Consider the following 20,774-nt stretch of genomic DNA (forward strand, 5'->3'; position numbering starts at 1 on the left):
CAATGTCCCTGGGCTTAAAGAACAACGACACCTATAACATGTTAGATATGAAATTATATTTTAAGTTTGAATCCCAATGTTAATTTTCCATACAAAAAATGCCAACAGGGGGCAGAGCTGTCATTAAGGCAGAGGGTGTCTAGAATGTAAAATATACACTGATCAACCATAACAATATGACCACTGACAGGTGAAGTGAATAACACTGATAATCTTGTTATCATGGCACCTGTCAGTGGGTGGGATATATTAGGCAGCAAGTGAACATTCTGTCCTCAAAACCGATGTGTTAGAAGCAGGAAAAATGGGCAAGAGTAAGGATCTGAGCGACTTTGACAAGGGCCCAAATTGTGATGGCTAGACTACTGGGTCAGAGCATCTCCAAAACTGCTGCAGACCGGGGTTTCCGGTCTGCAGTGGTCAGTACCTATCAAAAGTGCTCCAAGGAAGGAAAAGCTTTGAACTGGCAACAGGGTCATAGGCGGCCAAGGCTCATTGAGTCACGTGGGGAGCGAAGAATGGCCTGTGTAGTCCGATCCAACAGACAAGCTACTGTAGCTCAAATTGCTGAAAAAGTTAATACTGGTATTGACAAAAAAGGTGTCAGAACACACAGTGCATTGCAGTTTGTTGCATATGAGGCTGCGTAGCCGCAGACCAGTCAGGGTGCCCATGCTGACACCTGTCCACTGCTGAAAACCCTACAATGGGCATGTGAGCATCAGAACTGAACCACGGAGCAATGGAAGAAGATGGCCTGGTCTGATGAATCATGTTTCCTTATACATCACAAGGATGGCCGTGTGTGTGCGTTGCTTACCTGAAGAACACATGGCACCAGGATGCACTGTAGCAGGGGTATTCAAATCTTACCCTACGAGGGCCGGAATCTTCTGGTTTTCTATTCTACCTCATCATTAATTGGACCCACCTGGTGTCTTAAGTCTGAATAAGTCCCTGATTAGAGGGTGGCAATGACGAAATGGAGTGGAACTGGCTTCAAGGGCCAGATTTGAATATGCTTGCACTATAGGTAGGAGGCAAGCCTGTGGCAATTTTCCACAATGTGGAAAAAAAATATACATTATAAATACCCTTGAATGACTAGGTGTGTCCAAACTCTTGACTGGTACTGTACATCACTGAAAACTGAAATATAACAAAATGCCTAGTTAGTTTATTAAGTGTAGGTGGCTGATACGAATTTAATGGGTCAACAGTTCTTTGATGTTAAGGGCTGTTTTTGTTCCATTGGACCTTGAGCTCTTGTTAAGGGTCATTGAGGTCAACGTTAAGGTCAACGGAATCGTCAGCTCTACTAAGTACCCAGACATCTTTAACTGTTTTCATGTCAGGTGGCTGAAATGTGTCCACTGTGGTTCCAGCATGCCAATCACCCACATGTCAAAATGCAGAGTCGTCACCAGAACATCAAAATGTTTGAATGGCAATCTAAATCTCCAAACTCGTATCCCATTAAAAACTGTGGTTTTCATTAAAGAGGACAGTCCTTAAGCACAGACTAAAGGATCCCTAAAATGAATCTGGAAAAATGGTAAATGGATGAATTGTTTATGGTCCCTTCCAATGTTTTCTACAATCTCATGAAAATTATCCAGAGAAAGTACAATGTACCATGGCCTCTATAGTTAGTGGGCAGTAAAGCATATTTTTTCCCTACTAATAAAAAGGATTGTACATAGGATTCAACCTTTAGAAATAAAAACACTTTTATACAACCCCATTTGAGAAAGGATTTTATTGATTTCTGTCTTGTGGTGGCTACAGTTTGTAATCACAGTTTAAGGAAAACTGAACCATGGTTTACAGTCTGTTTGTCTTGGGTGAAGGACCATCGAGGGTGAAGGGCCATCAAATATTCAGTTAAAAGTATTAAAGTAGGTGTTGTTTTTGTAATTGAATAATCTTCTGTGTAACACATGACCTTAATTAGATTGTACCTCATACATTTTCCTCACTCCGTAATTCAGTCGACAGAATGGATGATTCGGTGTCCTAGAACTAATGCACCTACGAAGCCATTTCTATAATCTGTGCAAGAGCACCTCATTTTCAACAGTCAGACAATTGTGGAGCCATGATCTATTTCAAAGGCCTAGCAGATGCTTTGTCTGAGCCATGTCCATCATCCTCTCACTCCAACCCTTTCATTATGATTCAGCCATTCAGGCACCCTGTCAGGCCAAGATTGGATTATTGGTGACAATGGTGTATCTGTTGTATACACTCTTTTAAATTAAGTGTATTATCTTCTTTGCTCCACAGACAGCAGAGCACAGGCTGTAATGGCCACATTTATCTGTAAAATATTCATGTTATTTTTGCTTGTTTGTTTTTTCGTCTCCATCTGAAGTCACTTTGTATCCAAGGAGCTCTTTCCCTGGGTTATTAGGTGGAGAACATATACAAAAAGACTGTTTTGTTCCATCTGCTCAATTACTCTTTTTTAATCCTATGCTCTCCTCCGCAGAAGTGCAGAGCATATCAGCATATCTCTTCTGCATTAGTATAATGTCAAACCTTTGAAGATCTGGTTTGCCGGTTTGTAAATCCTAAAACCCCCCTGTTCAGGTTTCAAATACCATCCAGCATGGGGAAAACCATTCCCCAAGGAAACGTATTAAGACATCTACCCTAGTAATTGGAAAAACTGTCTGAAAACTAGAGGAGAAAAATACATGGAGATTATTCTGTGTGGGTGGAGGCTTGACAATTCCTAGGAAGATGCCGTTTCCTTTGTAATCGATTTGTGTGTGTGAGTGTGTGTGTGTGTGTGGGTGGGGGGGGTTCACAACTGAATCCCAAAAAAGAAATTGCCCAGGTTAGATTTTTTCCAAACACATTTCCACAGAAATACATGCTTTATACAATACAAAAAGAAACAAGATGCAGTTTTGACTCAATTCATCCTTGTGATGGTGACTGAATTGAAAGTCTGGCCTTCTTTTTTATTCCATTCCATTCCTCTCTTTCTGGTTCTAAACGTAGGAATGAAAATTGCTAAATTGAGGTCCATCCATTTGGAACAACAGCTTAAGAGCTAAGCTATTGTTTGGTGAAGGCTTAATAAAGAAAAAGTGAACAATGCACCTTTTTTGCGAAGACAAGAAATAGACAATTTACATTTTCGCATGTGACTTGCAATGGATGGGAGATCAGCAGGTGTTCATTTGCCTTTCCTGTCATTGCTTATTAAGGCGGATAGCGAGAAGAAAGCTCTATCCTCTTCAGGTGAAAATGCTGTGGGTGTATGCTGTTATGAGAAGAAAATCACTGCTCAGTCTTCAATGTGCAGCGAAATCATAATAAATCTGTATCTGTGATGTATAACTCGAGGGAGATGGATTGAGAGGGTTGTATTGTTGTTTCAATTATAATGTATGTGATAGTAAGCTCAATATTACTCTGAATGGTAGGCCTTCTCTATATGCTCTATTAATGATCTAATATGTTTAATTAAATTGGTCTAGAATATTAGTGTATATATAGTACCAGTCAAAAGTTTGGATACGCCTACTAATTTATAATAATAATAATAGTGAAGACTTGAAAACTATGCACTATGATACTGTGATGAAACTGGCTCTCATGAGGACTGCAACTGGAAAGGAAGACCCAGGTACCTATGCTGCAGAGGATAAATTAATTAGTTACCAGTCTCTGAAATTCACAATTAAGGCATCTCAGGCTGCAGTTCAAATAAATGTTCTACAGTGTTCTACTAGAAATTGACATTTGACCGGAGGAGATCTGTCCTTTGTTCTGATGAATCCAGATTTGAAATATTTGGTTCCAACCTCCATGTCTTTGTGAGACGCAGAACAGATGATCTCTGCATGTGTGATTCCCACTGTGAAGCATGGAGGAGGTGGTGTGATGGTGTGGGGGTGCTTTGCTGGTGATAATGTCTGTGATTTATTTAGAATTCAAGGCACACTCAACCAAAATGCTCACCACTGCATTCTGCAGCGATATGCCATCCCATCTGGTTTGCGCTTAGTGGGACTGTCATTTCTTTTTAACAAGACAAAGATCCAAAACACACATCCAGGCTGTATAAGGGCTATTTGACCAAGAAAGAGACTGATGGTGCTACATCAAATTACCTGGCTTCCATAGTCACTTGACCTCAACCCAATTGTGTTGGTTCGAGATGAGTTGGACAGCAAAGTGAAGGAAAAGCAGCTAACAAGTGCCCAACATACAGTGTGGCAAAACAGTATTTAGTCAGCCACCAATTGTGCAAGTTCTCCCCCTTAAAAAGATGAAATATTCATCATAGGTACACTTCAATTATGAGAGACAAAATGAGAAAAAAAATCCAGAAAATCACATTGTAGGATTTTTTATTAATTTATTGGTAAATTCCTCTGTAAAATAAGTATTTGCTCACCTACAAACAAGCAAGATTTCTGGCTCTCACAGACCTGTAACTTCTTCTTTAAGAAGCTCCTCTGTCCTCCATTCATTACCTGTAATAATGGCACCTGTTTGAACTTATCAGTATAAAAGACACCTGTCCACAACCTCAAACAGTCACACTCCAAACTCCACTATGGCCAAGACCAAAGAGCTGTCAAAGAAATCAACTGTGGGAGCAATTATAAGAAAATGGAAGACATACAAGACCACTGATAATCTCCATTGATCGCAAGATCTCACTGTGGGGTCAAAATTATCACAAGAACAGTGAGCAAAAATCCCAGAACCACACGGGGGGACCTAGTGAATGACCTGTAGAGAGCTGGGACCAAAGTAACAAAGGCTACCATCAGTAACACACTACACCGCCAGGGACTCAAATCCTGCAGTGCCAGACGTGTCCCCCTGCTTAAGCCAGTACATGTCCAGGTATGCTAGAGAGCACTTGGATGGTCCAGAAGAGGATTGTAATATGGTCAGATGAAACCAAAATATAACTTTTTGGTAAAAACTCTACTTGTCATGTTTGGAGGAGAAAGAATGCTGAGTTGCATCCAAAGAACACCATACCTACTGTGAAGCATGGGGGTGGAAACATCATGCTTTGGGGCTGTTTTTCTGCAAAGGGACCAGGACGACTGATCTGTGTAAAGGAAAGAATGAATGGGGCCATGTATTGTGAGATTTTTAGTGAAAACCTCCTTCCATCAGCAAGGGCATTAAAGATGAAATGTGGCTGGGTCTTTCAGCATGACAATGATCCCAAACACACCCGGGCAACGAAGGAGTGGCTTCGTAAGAAGCATTTCAAGGTCCTGGAGTGCCTAGCCAGTCACCAGATCTCAACCCCATAGAAAAACTTTGGAGGGAGTTGAAAGTCCATGTTGCCCAGTGACAGCCCCAAAACATCACTGCTCTAGAGGAGATCTGCATGGAAGAATGGGCCAAAATACCAGCAACAGTGTGTGAAAACGTTGTGAAGACTTACAGAAAACGTTTGACCTCTGTCATTGCCAATAAAGGGTATATAACAAAGTATTGAGATGAACTTTTGTTATTGACCAAATGCTTATTTTCCACCATCATTTACCAATAAATTCATAAAAAATCCTACAATGTGATTTTCCCCCTCATTTTGTCTCTCATATTTGAAGTGTACCTATGGTGAAAATTACAGGCCTCTCTCATCTTTTTAAGTGGGAGAAATTGCACAATTGGTGGCTGACTAAATACTTTCTTGCCCCACTGTATGTGGAAACTCCTCATGGAGCTAGTTGAGAGAATACCAAGAGTATGCAAAGCTCTCATCAAGGAACAGGGTGGCTACTTTGAAGATTATAAAATATTCATTTATTTCTATTTGACTTTTTGGGTTACTCTATGTGTAATTTCATAGTTTTGATGTCTTCAGTATTATTCAACAATGTTGAAAACGTAAAAAATGCATGTGCCCAATTTTGACTGGTACTGTATTAAAGATTATAGTGCAGATGCACCTTTTATAAACATTTTGCCTCATGACAACCTTGGAGAGAATAGTTTAAATTCACTGTCAGGTAGTCCTGTTTTCAATTGCTAGACTAATGATGTTATTTTATTTACTTAGCAGTGTACACTGTAGAGGAGACAAGATGACTTGGAGTTTCAGATTTACTGAGAGATAGTGATGGGAAGTTCAACGCTTTTTACTTACTCTGACGTTTTATGTCCTTAGAACAAGTCTTCTGACTTTTTTCTTACAGCAATTTTGAGTCAGTAATGAGCAGAGCACACATTCACAGAACTTCCCTACTGGCAAATAATGAACTTATACTTGAAAGAGTCATGATTCTACAAGCCTATGGTTAACATCTCATCAGCATAGGGGGCATGTGTTGACATTGGTGATAGACTTATAAAACTGTGCTTGCAACAACATACATTTGTGATTGCTGGACAAATAAAGAAAGAGTATTTCTTGATACATTTCAACTGAGATATAGGCCAGCATATTTCATTGTAAGCAGCTTTTGCCCCACTGCTGCGAGGCTGATAAGCACAAATCGTTCATAAAGTGCAGCAGCACTACAAACGATCAATTCTCTAGTTTATTGGGAAGGAGTGTTTATGTTTTGGTTCTTCAAAAAGCTGTGTCTGCCGTCATATTCAATAATCAGTTAACTTTATTCATTCTTCCACCACGTGTCCAATCACAGTTTTATAAAAATAAAACATACAATTCTCTACTATTGCCTTCAATTGTATTAAAAAAAAATTCTGTGATCCTATGGGTTGAGCCCTCATTGCTGCCAGCCATTCAAACAAATTATTAAATTAAACAAATCACTCTATCTACCTTCTACAGTTTGTTATGCAGGCTTTTTGTATGTTTTAGTAAAAAAAAACATACAGAGATGGTCAGATATAGGGAAACATGTGTGCCAGCTCTTCAAAGGATTTTTTTGAATTGGTCACAGCAACAACAGAAAATATATACTGTATATATATAACAGTGTGTGTGTGTGTGTGTGTGTGTGCTGTCATGGCCAAAAGTACTTGCACTCTTTAATTTAATAAATCATAATTTCAAAACTATTACATAAAAAAAATATATATATATCCAGAAAAAATATCCAGATGCATTTCTAGTAGGTGATTTTCCTTTACTGAGGAACTGAACTTACCTCTGGTGAGTTGTAGGTCCAAGCAATATGAAAATCAAATTTTCAACCAGTTTGAATAAAGAAAATGATTAATTTTCCTGTTTTGTGTCATTGAGTGTACCGTAATGAGAAAGAAAACCAGAGAAAAGTTTGAGGTCAGACGAAGGATGGTAGCCAAGCCTGGGCAAACACAAGGCTACAAGTCCATCTTCAGAAACCTTGATGTTCCTTTTTCCATTGTACATAATGTTTTCAAAAGGTTTAAGGCCCATTCCACTGTAGCCAACCTCCCTGCACCCGTCCACATGAGACAACAAGATGGAAAATCAAAGCGAAGGACTGTTTGAATGGTGGATAAAACACCCCAATCAGCTGCCGCACAGATTTGAGTTGACCTTCAGACACAATGTAGGACAGTTTCCACTTGCACCATCCATAACCAAATTAATGAAAGGGGGTTGTATGGTAGTAGACCCATTGCTGAGAGAGAGACATAAGAAAGCCCAACTGCAGTTTGCCAAATTGCTCCTGAACATGCCAAAATCCTTCTGGGACAAAATACTGTGGAGAGAGGTAACCAAGATATTTTTGAAGAAGCAAACCATTCCTATGTTTACAGACAATAAAATGAAGCCTTTAAAGATACCCCCCCTCCACACACACACACACAGTAAAAACATGGAGGAGGTTCAGTGATGTTTTGGTGTTGCTTTGCTGCCTCTGGCTTTGGTTTCCTTGAACCTATGCATGGAATACCCCGGCATTTTGAAGAGCATTGTCAAACCCTGTTTCAGAAAGCTGGGTCTCCGTCAAAAGGTCAGATGTCTTCCAGTAGGACAGCAATCTCAAACACACTTAGAAAATAACACATGATTGGTTGTAGACAAAATACTGGACTGTAATGAAGTGGCCAGCTATCTAAAATATATTGAGAACATATGGAGAGATGTTTGAACTGCAGTTGGGAGGCAGTATCTGAAAGAAGAGTGGGGCAAAAGTGCCAGTACAGAGGAGCAGGAAGCTTATCCATGGCTATTTGAAGCATTTTATTACAGTTATGTTGGCCAAAGGCTATACTACAACATTTGGTGTCAATAATTTTGGCATTGTTCACATTATAGGTCACATGAAAAGTGGAAAAAGTTCTGACATGATTTATCATTGTCTCATTCTTTTACATCACAAGAACCTGGCATTTTAACAGGGGTGTGTAGACATATTTAGATATCCACACTAAGTGGACTAGAATGAATGGCAACGTTTTGTAATGGCTGGCAGATTTTTCAACATGGAAATTCAACCCTGACATTTTAAACTACAAATTTTGAATACATGAAAAGAAACTCCACAATAAGATGATCAAATCAATTTAAGGCATCTCACAGTATATCTGAAAGAAATGGAGAAAGAGGCACATTTACTTAATTACCTGCTTTTCTGTGACAAAGGACCATCTGCCTGCATCAGATCTTCCTTGAAGCTCTAAAACAAAGCCAATAGACAAATTTGGGATTTTTGTTGGATGTTTCGCTGTGAGAATGACAATATGGTTTTCATTTCATGGCACATAGTCAATGTGAAATACCACTGTACTGTGGTAATTCTGTAGATCAACATGGAATAACTCACATAGAATGAATCACACATGCTTAATTCTTGAAACTCCATGAAAAACTCTTTCAACATACATGTTTGAGTTGAGCTCTCATTCAGTAGCATCTGACAGGCCAATGTTTTTTGCGAGCATTAATGTTGGAAAATAGTCCATTCACACCCATCTTTGTCTTAGAAATTGACATATCTAGTTGAGTGTACTTGTTGCCTTCACAGTACTCAAACCACTGGCATTATCTTAGTTGACCATATTAAAATGCTTACGATGGCTGCAGACTTAAGTTGAACCGCCTGACCGTGGCAGGTCAATGTAACTACTTTGCTTTATTAGGATGAATTAGAACTTTTTTGCCAATTCAGTAAATTCCAAATCCATACGAACACTCTAAGTGTATTTTATATGTCGTCTTGACATTTGAACAGATGTGTTATTTATGCCAGACAGTCGGAATATACAGATTGTGATGATCATGAATGAAGAAATGTGTTAAGATAAGCCAGTGGAGAGTAATGACGTTACATGATATCCCTCAACATTGAAAATCCTTCAACGTTCCCCTTTACAGGTTATATACAGTGGCTGGATTGATGTCTGTGCTCAGAATATCAAGAATAAAAACTTGAACATACTGGCTTTTTCCAGGTATGCCAATCCCCTCCTACTCCCTGGCCATGCATAGTGATGATGGAAAAGAAAAAAAAATTGTAGTCTACCAAGCTATGAGTCATCAGCACTGGCTAGAGGTGCATCAGGTCTATATTTACTCCTGTCCCTCTCCCAAACACAATTATTGGCTTGTCTGCTAGTCGTGTTCAACATGTCAATTTGCTGTGTTTTAGCCTTTTTACTCATGCCAATCAACAGTGTCTACCTTATCTAGTGATAATTAGACATTGTGTTCCGGTATGGCATTACGGTATTATCTGTAAGATTTTTCCTACCCTGTGTATGGTTATTTAAATATAGACCCAGCAGCTCTTTTCTTGTCTGCTCATCTTTTTCATTTAACTTAATATTGTGGCCGACGGACATCTCACAACCAGTGTCAGGTGTATGTTGTCTAAGCAATGCATTCAATGAAGGGATCTTATTAGAGTCAAATTAATATCAAAAGTAATGCGATGAGATTGCATTGTCAAGCAAGATTAAACATCATTGAGCATGCAAAGTCTAACTCGAGAGAACAGCAAATTGGTTTGAGATAGCAAATCTTTGGTCCCGTGAGCATACGTCCAAAGACGAACTGCGATGAGATGGCGCTGTCAAGCAAGATGAACAGAATCAAAACACAGAACTGTGGATGAGCGAACAGTGACAGGACAGGTCCTACCAGCGCAGAGGCCAGTCAGAGCTGCAGAAATGTGATTTAGCGAATTGAGGGCTGGTCCTGTGGGCTCACAGGTCAGCAGGTGCACGCAAATTGAACTCCAACAGAACTAGCAGGTGTGACTTGGAGCAAACGGAACATTTTGTGTATGCCCAGCTGACCTGTGCTCTCTGGGGACCTATGTTCTCTCATCCATATGTATGCACGCTCCACAATAGCTGGCCTCTGCATTCGCAGGACCTGTCCTTTGTTCTCTCAAATGAACGTCTGCGCTGTCGACTCACTTTCTCATCTTGCTCCACAGAACCACCTTGCGCGTTCTTGCATTTTGATTTGTGCTCACTAGACCCAAATTCTGCTTGATCAACTAAATGTATTTGCTCACAACTCACAGGACAGAACCATCTCACACTTGCTGAACTTTTTACATTGATTTGACTGCATGTGATAAAACAGGGCTGGATTTGTATGGTTTCTCTGACAATTAAGCCTGGTCTAAGATTGTCAAGTTTTATATTTTCAATCCAGGTTGAATCTGTGTCTGATAAACCAGCACTTCAGGTCTATTTACATTACCTTTAAGAAATTTTGCAGATGACATTTACCCATTGCCATTTGATCAGAAATGGAATATCTACATACAGCATCTCAAAAAAGCTAATCTTTTCATGTGCCCGGAGTCATGTGACTCGTTAGTGTTACAAGGTCTCAGGTGTGAATAAATGTGTTGTTATCGCTCTCACACTCATACTGGTCACTGGAAGTTGAACATGGCACCTCATGGCAAAGAACTCTCTGAGGATCTGAAAAAAAGAATTGTTGCTCTACATAAAGATGACCTAGGCTGTAAGAAGATTGCCAAGACCCTGAAACTGAGCTGCAGCACGGTGGCCAAGATCATACAACGGTTTAACAGGACAGGTTCCAATCAGAACAGGCCTCGCCATGGTCGACCAAAGAAGTTGAGTGCACGTGCTCAGTGTCATATCCAGAGGTTGTCTTTGGGAAATAGACGTATGAGTGCTGCCAGCATTGCTGCAGAGGTTGAAGGGGTGGGGGGTCAGCCTGTCAGTGCATAGACCATACGCCGCACACTGCATCAAATTGGTCTGCATGGCTGTCGTCCCAGAAGGAAGCCTCTTCTAAAGATGATGCACAAGAAATCCCACAAACAGTTTGCTGAAGACAAGCAGACTAAGGATTACTGGAAACATGTCCTGTGGTCTGATGAGACCAAGATAACTGTATTTGGTTCAGATGGTGTCAAGCGTGTGTGGCGGCAACTAGGTGAGGAGTGCAAAGACAAGTGTGTCTTGCCTACAGTCAAACATGGTGGTGGGAGTGTCATGGTCTGGGGCTGCATGAGTGCTGCCAGCATTGGGGAGCTACAGTTCATTGAAGGAACCATGAATTCCAACATGTTCCCAGCCTTCGGAGGCTGGGAAACAGGGCAGTATTCCAACATGATAACGACCCCAAACATACCTCCAAGACAACCACTGCCTTGCTAAAGATGCTGAAGGTATAGGAGATGGACTGGCCAAGCATGTCTCCAGACCTAAACCCCATTGAGCATCTGTGGGGCATCCTCAAACAGAAAGTGAAGGTCTCTAACTTCCACCAGCTCCGTGATGTTGTCATGGAGGAATGGAAGAGGACTCCAGTGGCAACCTGTGAAGCTCTGGTGATAACCTTAGCCCAAGAGGGTTAAGGTAGTGCTGGAAAATAATGGTGGCCACACAAAATATTGACAGTTTGGGCCCAATTTGGACATTTTCACTTTGGGGTGTACTCACCCCAACTTGCCAGCGGTATAGACATTAATGGCTGTGTGTTGTGTTATTTTGATGGGACAGCAAATTTACCCTAATATACAAGCTGTACACTCACTACTTTACATTGTAGCAAAGTGTTGTCACATGAAAAGATATAATCAAATATTTGCCAAAATGTGAGGGGTGTACTCACTTTTGTGAGATACTGTAGGTGTACTGATGCCCATTATTAGCAACAGTCAGTCCTGTATTCCAATGACACGTTGTGTTTGGTAATCCAAGTGTTGTGTTTGCTAAGGCAAGCATCCAGTTTCTTGGCAGTGTCTTGCATGGAATAGCATTTTATCAGATCAAGAGTAGACTGACGAGTTTCAGAAACAGGGACATTTCTAAGTGATTCCAAACTGTTGAATGTGTACATTTTTGAAATTTGTAAAGTTTTCATACTAACCCCCCCCCCCCCATGACAATGTCCATTTACTGTCCATGTTTAACTTTGACTCTGATTCCAGTAAATACCACAAAGAGGCAGCTGTGAAGACTGTTGCCATAGTTACACAACGTGGAACATTACTAGGTCCTGCTGTGGGTTTTGCAGGGCACTCGCCAGCTTTCTGCAAGGACGCAGCGAGCAAAATACATTTGCAATCGCGTTTCTCTGAAATTGAGTATTTATTTATGACTGGATGTTTGTCTGGTCCATTATTTCCATTGACTAGGCTTCTGCTCAGTAGGCTATCGCAGAACAGTGTGGCACGCAGAACACCAGGATTCAATCTCACATTGATCACATGGTGCGTTAAACAGAAACATTCATTAGCATGTAATGAACTGTGTTTGAAAAAATATATTTTCAAAATGATAGACCTAAATAACTTAAAATGATCCATCAATTCATCTTGATGCAAAACACATCTTTATTCTCCCATTTTAGGTTTCTGTTCTAACTGAGTTGTGTGTTATAAATATGCATGGTTAATTAGAACATAATGGAAAGATGTGCGTGGGTGTTTTTTTTTTTTTTTTGTGCATTAACAAAGTATAATGACTTTTAGTCAAATATAATTCGTTTAGTCATATTTATCCATTACTTACAGTTGCAGAACGTGGTACTTTTACATCCATGTTATCTTCATGATAAATGGGTTCTTTATTATGTGCCAGAAAATATTTGGGAACACCTTATAGTAAGGCATTGTGATTCTGTTGAGGAGATCCTATATGGTTGAGGTTGTACAACGTAGTGGTTACAACCTCAATTAACATGGGGTTGCATCCTGCTGGGGCCACCCACACATTGCATGCACACATGCATTTGTATAAACAATGTTGTTCAATGGTACATTTTGTCATGAAATAAACAAAGCACCGTCCTTAATGCTTTTGATAATTTATTCAGCATCTGTTTCTTTGTGAAATGAAGGAAAGCTGTTTGCTAGGAATTTACTACTGTGAATTCCCGGTGAGAGGGTTGCCAAGGCACATTGATCATGAGCAGAGTTCAAACATGCCTTAACAGACCTCCAGAGATGTAGATTCCCTGATGGGATGTCCCTACTAACTTTCAACTTCCAGCACACACCCACGCATTGTTTTTCATTTGGAAACTGTCTTAATAGTCCCCCTGACCTTACAAGGATAACGTGATAAAAGCAAAACCTTCTCACTTAGGTGGACTTGTGTTTTTATTTCACGGGCATGACAACATGCATGGATGTGGGGGGGGGGGGGGGGGGGTTCAGCAGAGTGGCAGCTGAATATCAACAACTGTATGCTGGAGATCTCAGGGCCATCTCCCAAAAAGCACCAAATACCCTGCATGTTACTTCTAAACATCAGCTGTTAATGAGAGTGCACAAGGCTAGGGGACAGGGGTACAATTTGGGCCCTGCTTCAGGCAGAGAAGAGAGTGATTTACTTAATTCCCTGTTCTTTATTTTCAGTTATGAGGTGTTACGCTTCTTGTTCAGTGGGTTTTTCAGCTGTACATTTTGCTCAGCGTTTGAATGACATTACCATTTCCGCAGTGATTTCCATGCAAATGAATCGCGAGGAAATGTTTTAGTCAGCCGAACCGCGTCTCACATTCTTGTTCACTTCATTAGACTCCTCAGCGGCGCCCTAGTGTCCTCTCCCTTCCCCCCTGGGGGGCTGACAGATGGAGTGTGATGTGTTACGTCAATGTTATGACTCCACGCCTGGGTCAGGGAGCTAACAGTCCAGCCCGGCCCAGAGGCATCAGCCGCACCTCTGATGGGCACTGCAGCCTCGGATTACTCATAACGTCACCGCAAACCACCTTAAACCGCGTCGCACAGGGAACAGGGGACAGGCCACGCATGAATATGATCTGCTTTTTGGGGCCCCGCGCGATAAACTTGCATGCGTAGAATGTGGCCTGATGTGACGCCAGACACGGTCTTTGGAGTTAAGGGTGGTTGTGGTACTATGTGGGGCTTTTTCTGCTGACTGTCAAGTGGCAGTGACATCCTGTCAGTTACCTCTGATAGACCTATGCACGTCTGCTCGTCTTCTTTTTTTTTACGGATGTCGTACAATGTGAAGATCCTCATTCACTATCACATCCCTCTATGGATCCCTGTAATGTGGTTAAGTAGTGAATCAACAGAGAATTCGAGGTTGACAGGAGCCTGAGCTGGTATAGATATGCAAAATGTTTCACCAATATTCCTGTTGATTAGCAAGGACTTTGGTACCTTCATTTGCTTGGTCAATGGCGTTTGGAACCTCATGGCTCTGTCTAATTGTAATTGAATATACATGAGGTTACCTCATATGACTGTGCCAACGATTTATTAATAATTGCATACAAAACCCATGTTAAATAATTGACTGCAAGCTATTTCCCACCTCCCACCATGTCCCCATCTGATGGGGAAACCCAGTTATTCCAATGTACTGTAGCTACATTAGGGCAGAATTATGTATGCAGTGTAGCCTTCTTGTGATTTTCTAGAATCCCATGGATCTCAGTTTGTACAGTAGAAAATGGTTTTAGATTCCCACAGGGGGCCAGTACAAAAAAATAGGTAATTATATTCTCTCACCACTCTAAGACACTGATAAATGACATAAATGCTGAGGACACAGGTTTAAATATTTAATGGGCAACATGAACCCCAGACGTATTTCCATATCTAACAGCCAACGCTAAGCAAGGCAAATGAGTACCCGTTTGAACATATGGCAGGCCTAACTAGACAAGAGGATTGCACAAGGTGATCCATAGCTTGTGTATAGGGCCAATCAACTGGCAGATGCTCCATATGTATCTGCTTTGTTCTCTATTAAAACAATGTGAATGTTCCAGCCTGTTCTGATATGTACACTGTAAAACCGGCAACACGTTCAGGTAAACTTTTCAGCTCTAAGGATCTGCCAACACAGTGGACCGTGAGAATGGCAGTAGCACTAAGAGAAAAACAGAAGGCAGACCGAGGGAATTGTGACATTATTTTTATTAGTTGAGTCATTCTGTGAAAATAGTGAGCTCAGTTCTTGACAGATGTGAGGAGATTTTTTCCAAAAACAACTCTCCATGACACATTCTTGGGCAGTCATTTAGAACTTCATTCCGGCCAGTGGATTTTTGAAGGCTTGTAGCTGGGAGCCCAACATGGAGCTATGTTTGTTTTATATTTACTTGGATAATGACACATTAAGGATTTTACAGTACATGGACTGTTAGGCATTTTACGTGGATTCTGTTGCCCAAGGAATAATGGGAGCCTTTGTAATTTCTCTATTCTCCTCTTACTTTGCAGGCTGTGGAGACCAACCTGGCTTCTAAGGACAGTCACTGGGTGTTTGTTAATGAGGTAAGCAAAGATGAGCAAATTTATGCTGATGTTTCAATTAGATATTTCTCTGCCCTTTCTTCTTTCTGTCTCTCTCTCTCTCTCTCTCTCTCTCGCTCTCTCTGTCGCCTGTCTTTGCTTTCCCTCTGCTGTACCTACAACAATTGCATGATGATTATGCACTGCCAGTAACAGTACATTGATGATTAAAGGAACTACTGGACTCATCAAGTGGCTCAGTAGTCACCCACAGAAGACTGAAGTTCAATAGCAGCATGCATTGTGTCTCGTGTCCTTCAGAACTGATCATTGTTTGATACAGCGAAAGCCCTGCGCCATTATGGGGTTCAGGCCATTTGAAACTCCTCAGTAAGGGAGACACATGACAGTTACATCATTTCCTCTGTCTTAGCATCGATTTCCACGTCGTATATTCCCCGCTGGACTCAACTATAATGGCACTAATGTGTTTTTTCACAAGCGTTGCCAGGTCACAAAGGATGCCTGGAAGTTTCTATTTCACTATATCCACAAACTTTAGATGATGTTGCCCCTATTTCTTTGTACAGTAGCTAAAACAGTAACAACTGTAAACAATATAATAGTTATGTTGTTTTTACTTTGCATTAACCTGGTAATTTTTGTGTAAGTACATATCATTGCCTGCTGAATGACATTCAACATGTGCAATTACTGATGTTTTTACACATTATCTTATTCCACTATGTAACACATTTTTTGTAATCCAAGATGCCACCACCAACAAATACAAATGAAATAAGTGTTGATGGTTTCTATGTTAAAGCTAGCTAAGGCTATTACCAAACATATAAAAACAACCTTACCCATGATCAAGCAACTTAATCCAGATTTTAAACCAAGAAGGTATAATCTTAATACAGTGCATTTACAATATGACAGTTTTTATCTAACACTGTCATTTAAAATGTCAGGTGTTGCTTTGTAACAATTGCTGCTATGAGATCCTGGCCTAATTCATCCACCCTGGCATGACCTTAACAACACAATAGCATCACATTTTGGTTTATTACTATACTAATTCACTAATTCACAGTCTTTTAAACACGAAGCAACAAAACACAAATAACATGGTGGAACAAGAATGTAGAATGATATCAGTAATTCCTATTCCACCGCAACTCTATTATTATTTATATTACTTAGTAAAACCTAGGGAACTGATATGCTCAGTTTTTGCGTTGAATCAAAGGGGATCAACATATTTACTGCCTCGTTTATTAAATATGACACACAAAAACTCCATCTGTGTGTCCTAAATGCCCGTATTATCCCTATAAAGTGTACTCATTTTGACCAGAGCCGTATAGGAATAGGGTACTGTGTTTCTGACCCAGCCCATATCCATACCCAGTGTAGTTCTTGGTACCACTAGGACACTGCAGTTGATTTTCAATAGACTGTGCCTGGAGCATGGTCAGACAGTATCTCAAAGAGGTCCATCCAGGTCGTCCCTAGGCTACAATCTGTCTGCTCTAACTCTGCGCTGATGTAAACAGCCCAGACCTTTCTCCTGCCTGTTCATTGGAGCCCAATTAAAAATAGCAGGCTTTGTACAGAGCGCAGAGTGGCAGTAGGGGAGGGTCTGAGGGGTGAACACATCTACAGGTGCACTAGCCTCTTGAAGAGATCCGTGCTACTCTTGATTTCACCACATACCAGGGATGAGCGTCTCTAATAGTCATTGATGCTGGCGTAGGGGGAACGTGGGGCTATGAGGCAGTGGCAGATGGTGCTTTAATCGATTGTGTGTTTGTGTGTTGCCTATGTAAACCGAATGCAGTTGTTGTGGTGATTTTTGATGCTGAGTGATTTGGCCGTCACTAAGTGCTATACGCAGCACAGCATATTCTATAGTGGTAGTTTTCCATTGACAAATTTATGTAATGTATACCATACTGTACATTAGGTGTCATTTTTAGCCCACATCCGAAATGTTTGAAATGACCTCTACATGATCTGAAAATATAATGAGGAGAAAATCTGTCTGTGCCTATTATCAACTCTGATATATTTTCAAGGTAATAAACCAAGTTCATGAATAATTGAATGAACACAACACTTTATGACCTTTCTGCTGTTGTTTGGTAATGTTGGCTGTCTTCTCTTGGTGAAAAAGGCCTATTGCTTTACAGGAAATAACATTGCTTTATTGCTTCATCATGTTGGAAAATGAATATCATAAGTATACTCAGGATTCGCTGTTCATTTCTATTCATTAAGGATGTTCCTTGTGAGGCAGCTTAACCAGGAAATGGCGTTTGCTTCATGAAGGTGAGGCCGTGGTGTGTTGGGAGGTTTCTACTACGATAATCGTCACCCAGACACTGTGGAACTGGTTTGTCTTAGCTGAGACTCTCTAAACTTGGTGTTGTTCTATCAGACTGTTCCTCCACAAGCTTTACATTACTTATTCATCTGCTACAGAGGCTACAGCGGCCCAGGCCAAGATCAACACTACTCTGTCTACATAAACATGAGTTTGTGTGAAAGAGATCATGGTCTTTGGCTAGAGGTTAGTTTAAACAGTTGTGTGCTCCATCCCAATAACCTTCTGCTTTAAGTACTGTACAATGTCCATTGTCTGGGGCTGGATAGCCTAGAGTAGACTGGCTCCATTCTTCAGGGCTGTTGGATGGCCAGATTGCCTGCCCCTGGGGTTGGCAGGATATAGGCTCAGTCTGTACAGCATCTGTAAGATTCTGGACACACTGAGTGGGAAACCAGAATGGGGTATAAGCCAGGCCAGAGTGTGGAGAAGAGTGTTAGCAGGCTTTTAGGGCTTACACCAGCTCCCAGCCCCCCCTCCCAACCCCCCAGCCTACACTGCTTTGGGGCTTATACAAGACAAAGGGTTGTGATTCAAACACGTTTAATGAGAAAAGGTTGTTCACATTGTCACATCCTGATGGATGCTCTTTACTGCAGCACTGTAAACCCTGAAGTCATCCTGCAGTGGAGTGTCCCCCTCCGTCACACCCAACATCCTTTACCAATTAAGGGACAAAAGTTTACTATTGTTCCCAGCTTTAAAGATCTCTCGACCATAATCTGAGATAACTGTGCAATGGTTAATTATATTCAAAACCACCTCAAGCCTCAGCCTCTTTTGGCTGTTTTCCAAGTAAGTAAGCTCAATCTCCATACATAAATGAAGTGTGTATCCACCATTCTCTACACCGAGATACATTACAGCTTTAACGCAAACCCTACAGTACGAAGGCCTTTCTGCTACACTTCTATCAGAAGATTCCCTCTATTACATATTTGCTTGGAGTCCATCGTAAAAACCAATTGGTTGGGCCATGTTTTTGTTATGCCAGAAGGCAGATTGCCAAGGAAGGTGCTGTATGGCCAGCTACATGAAGCCAAATACCCTGTGCTTTACGCCCAGCAGAAGCAGTTGAAAGACCAAACCAAAATCTATCTGAAGAGGTGCAAATCCACTTATCATGTGTAGAGGATGTGGACTCTTGTCGAACACTCTGCCGTTCACAACCTGCAGGAATTAGGATCAAGGAGGTCAAACACCTTCAGACAAGTATGCAGAAACACATGGCTACCACTGCCCCCCCCCCCCCGCAATCAAGCTGTGCCCTGAATTCAGTATTCGTAATCCCAGTTGCCAAATGTCAGTGAAGGAAGAAAGCATTCATCATTGGGCTTGATGGACAACCAGAAACAGCTTAGCATGCTTACAGTGCACTGCTGCATTAACACTGACCGGTCTGGGAAAACCATAAGGAAGGCAGAACACATTAAGTGTTTTACATTTAGTAAACCTTGGCATCTTTATGTAGAAACATTTCCCACCCTACTCCACTTAATAATTTTTTGTAAAGCCATCAACCTTTGGATAATTTGTCAGCTCGGAGTATAAAATGCTGGCCGGCTTTTATTTCTCCCATGTTACAATATATTGTAGCTGTAGCGTAAATGAAACATGCATCACTGCCAAATGGTCAGCACCAGATGTCTGGTATTATTACCAAATCATACAAGTATTATCTCTCTCATTGATGTGGAAGTTATACAGAACCTTTGGTTTTCCTGCTGTAATTTCTGGAAGCCACTCCGGGGTGATTATGCCATAAAAGCCATCTCAGTACTTCTATTCAAGAGTCAGTGCTTGACAGGTCAGCAAAAGTGCAAAGGCCTGCTTTGGTTAATACTGCCGTTCCCACAGGGGCGAGGAGAGGCCAAACAGGAAGACAACACCACAAAAAACAAACAAAAATGGTAGAGCCAGACAGGCCAACAGAAGCGGTGGTGAAGTGAGCAGGGAACCAGGGATTGGTGGGCAAGTTGATGGGGCCCAGGGCCTGGATGGAATGCCCAGGCTGCAGCTCAGAGATCGATGTGCAGTCATTAGCAGGCAGACCCACGGAAGACGAAGGAAAAAGAAGATGAGGGAAGACGTGCTTTCACCTTTCAGCAAAGCATCCATATTCATGTTTATCTAAATAACTCCTCCTAAAGACACCGCTGATGCAGCATTGCCGCCTGCTGAGACGAAGGGGGTCCTAGTATATAGTAGGAATAATAATTATGCTTTTCATAGAAGATCAACCAGTAGGGGCCAAGTCTCTGCATGCTAAATCCTCTCACAATGGAAAGGGTCAGGACATGGCTTGAGAGGAGAGCGTGATCTGAGGTAGATGTTGCTGATGGAGTTAGCTGATGATAGGGGACAAGTCTGATGGTCTCATAGCGTTTGGGCTTGTCTTTTCTTTATATGGACACGTTATGGCATGTTTCACCACAGATGTCGTTTTCATACCCAGTGATTCGTTATCAGTTTATTTTAACTTATTACTTATTACTTCATTATAGTTTTCTATAGACACACCTCTTGTTTATGTTTGTTTGTCTTTAGTTAAATGTCAAACATTTCAATCATCAATTATCAATTTCAGTCCAATAATGTATTCTGATTCTTTCAAAACAAACTTGCAGAACATATCTTTATTGATTATGGATTTCCAATATCATGTGCATTTTAGCTAGTCAATGTGTTATAAATTATTGGCTATGGCTCTTCCTGGTTATTTCTGAATTCACTATGTCAAAGTAATCTCACAAAATACGGACCTGCTGTTCATAATAAAGCTGTTG

At 41.0% G+C, this 20,774-nt stretch overlaps 1 protein-coding gene across 4 annotated transcripts in view; it reads left to right on the forward strand.

The window, feature by feature from the left end:
- Nucleotides 1-20,774, forward strand: part of grid1b (glutamate receptor, ionotropic, delta 1b) — a 329,186-nt gene that overhangs the window by 259,095 nt on the left and 49,317 nt on the right. For all 4 annotated transcript variants that reach the window (XM_013133865.4, XM_013133866.4, XM_010895654.5 and 1 more), the window contains one exon: nt 15,588-15,641. In XM_013133865.4, coding sequence (XP_012989319.2) covers nt 15,588-15,641 — 54 coding nt within the window. The remainder of the gene's footprint in view (nt 1-15,587; nt 15,642-20,774) is intronic.

The sequence above is a fragment of the Esox lucius genome, chromosome 5 (assembly GCF_011004845.1).
Source record: "Esox lucius isolate fEsoLuc1 chromosome 5, fEsoLuc1.pri, whole genome shotgun sequence".
Lineage (NCBI taxonomy): Eukaryota > Metazoa > Chordata > Actinopteri > Esociformes > Esocidae > Esox > Esox lucius.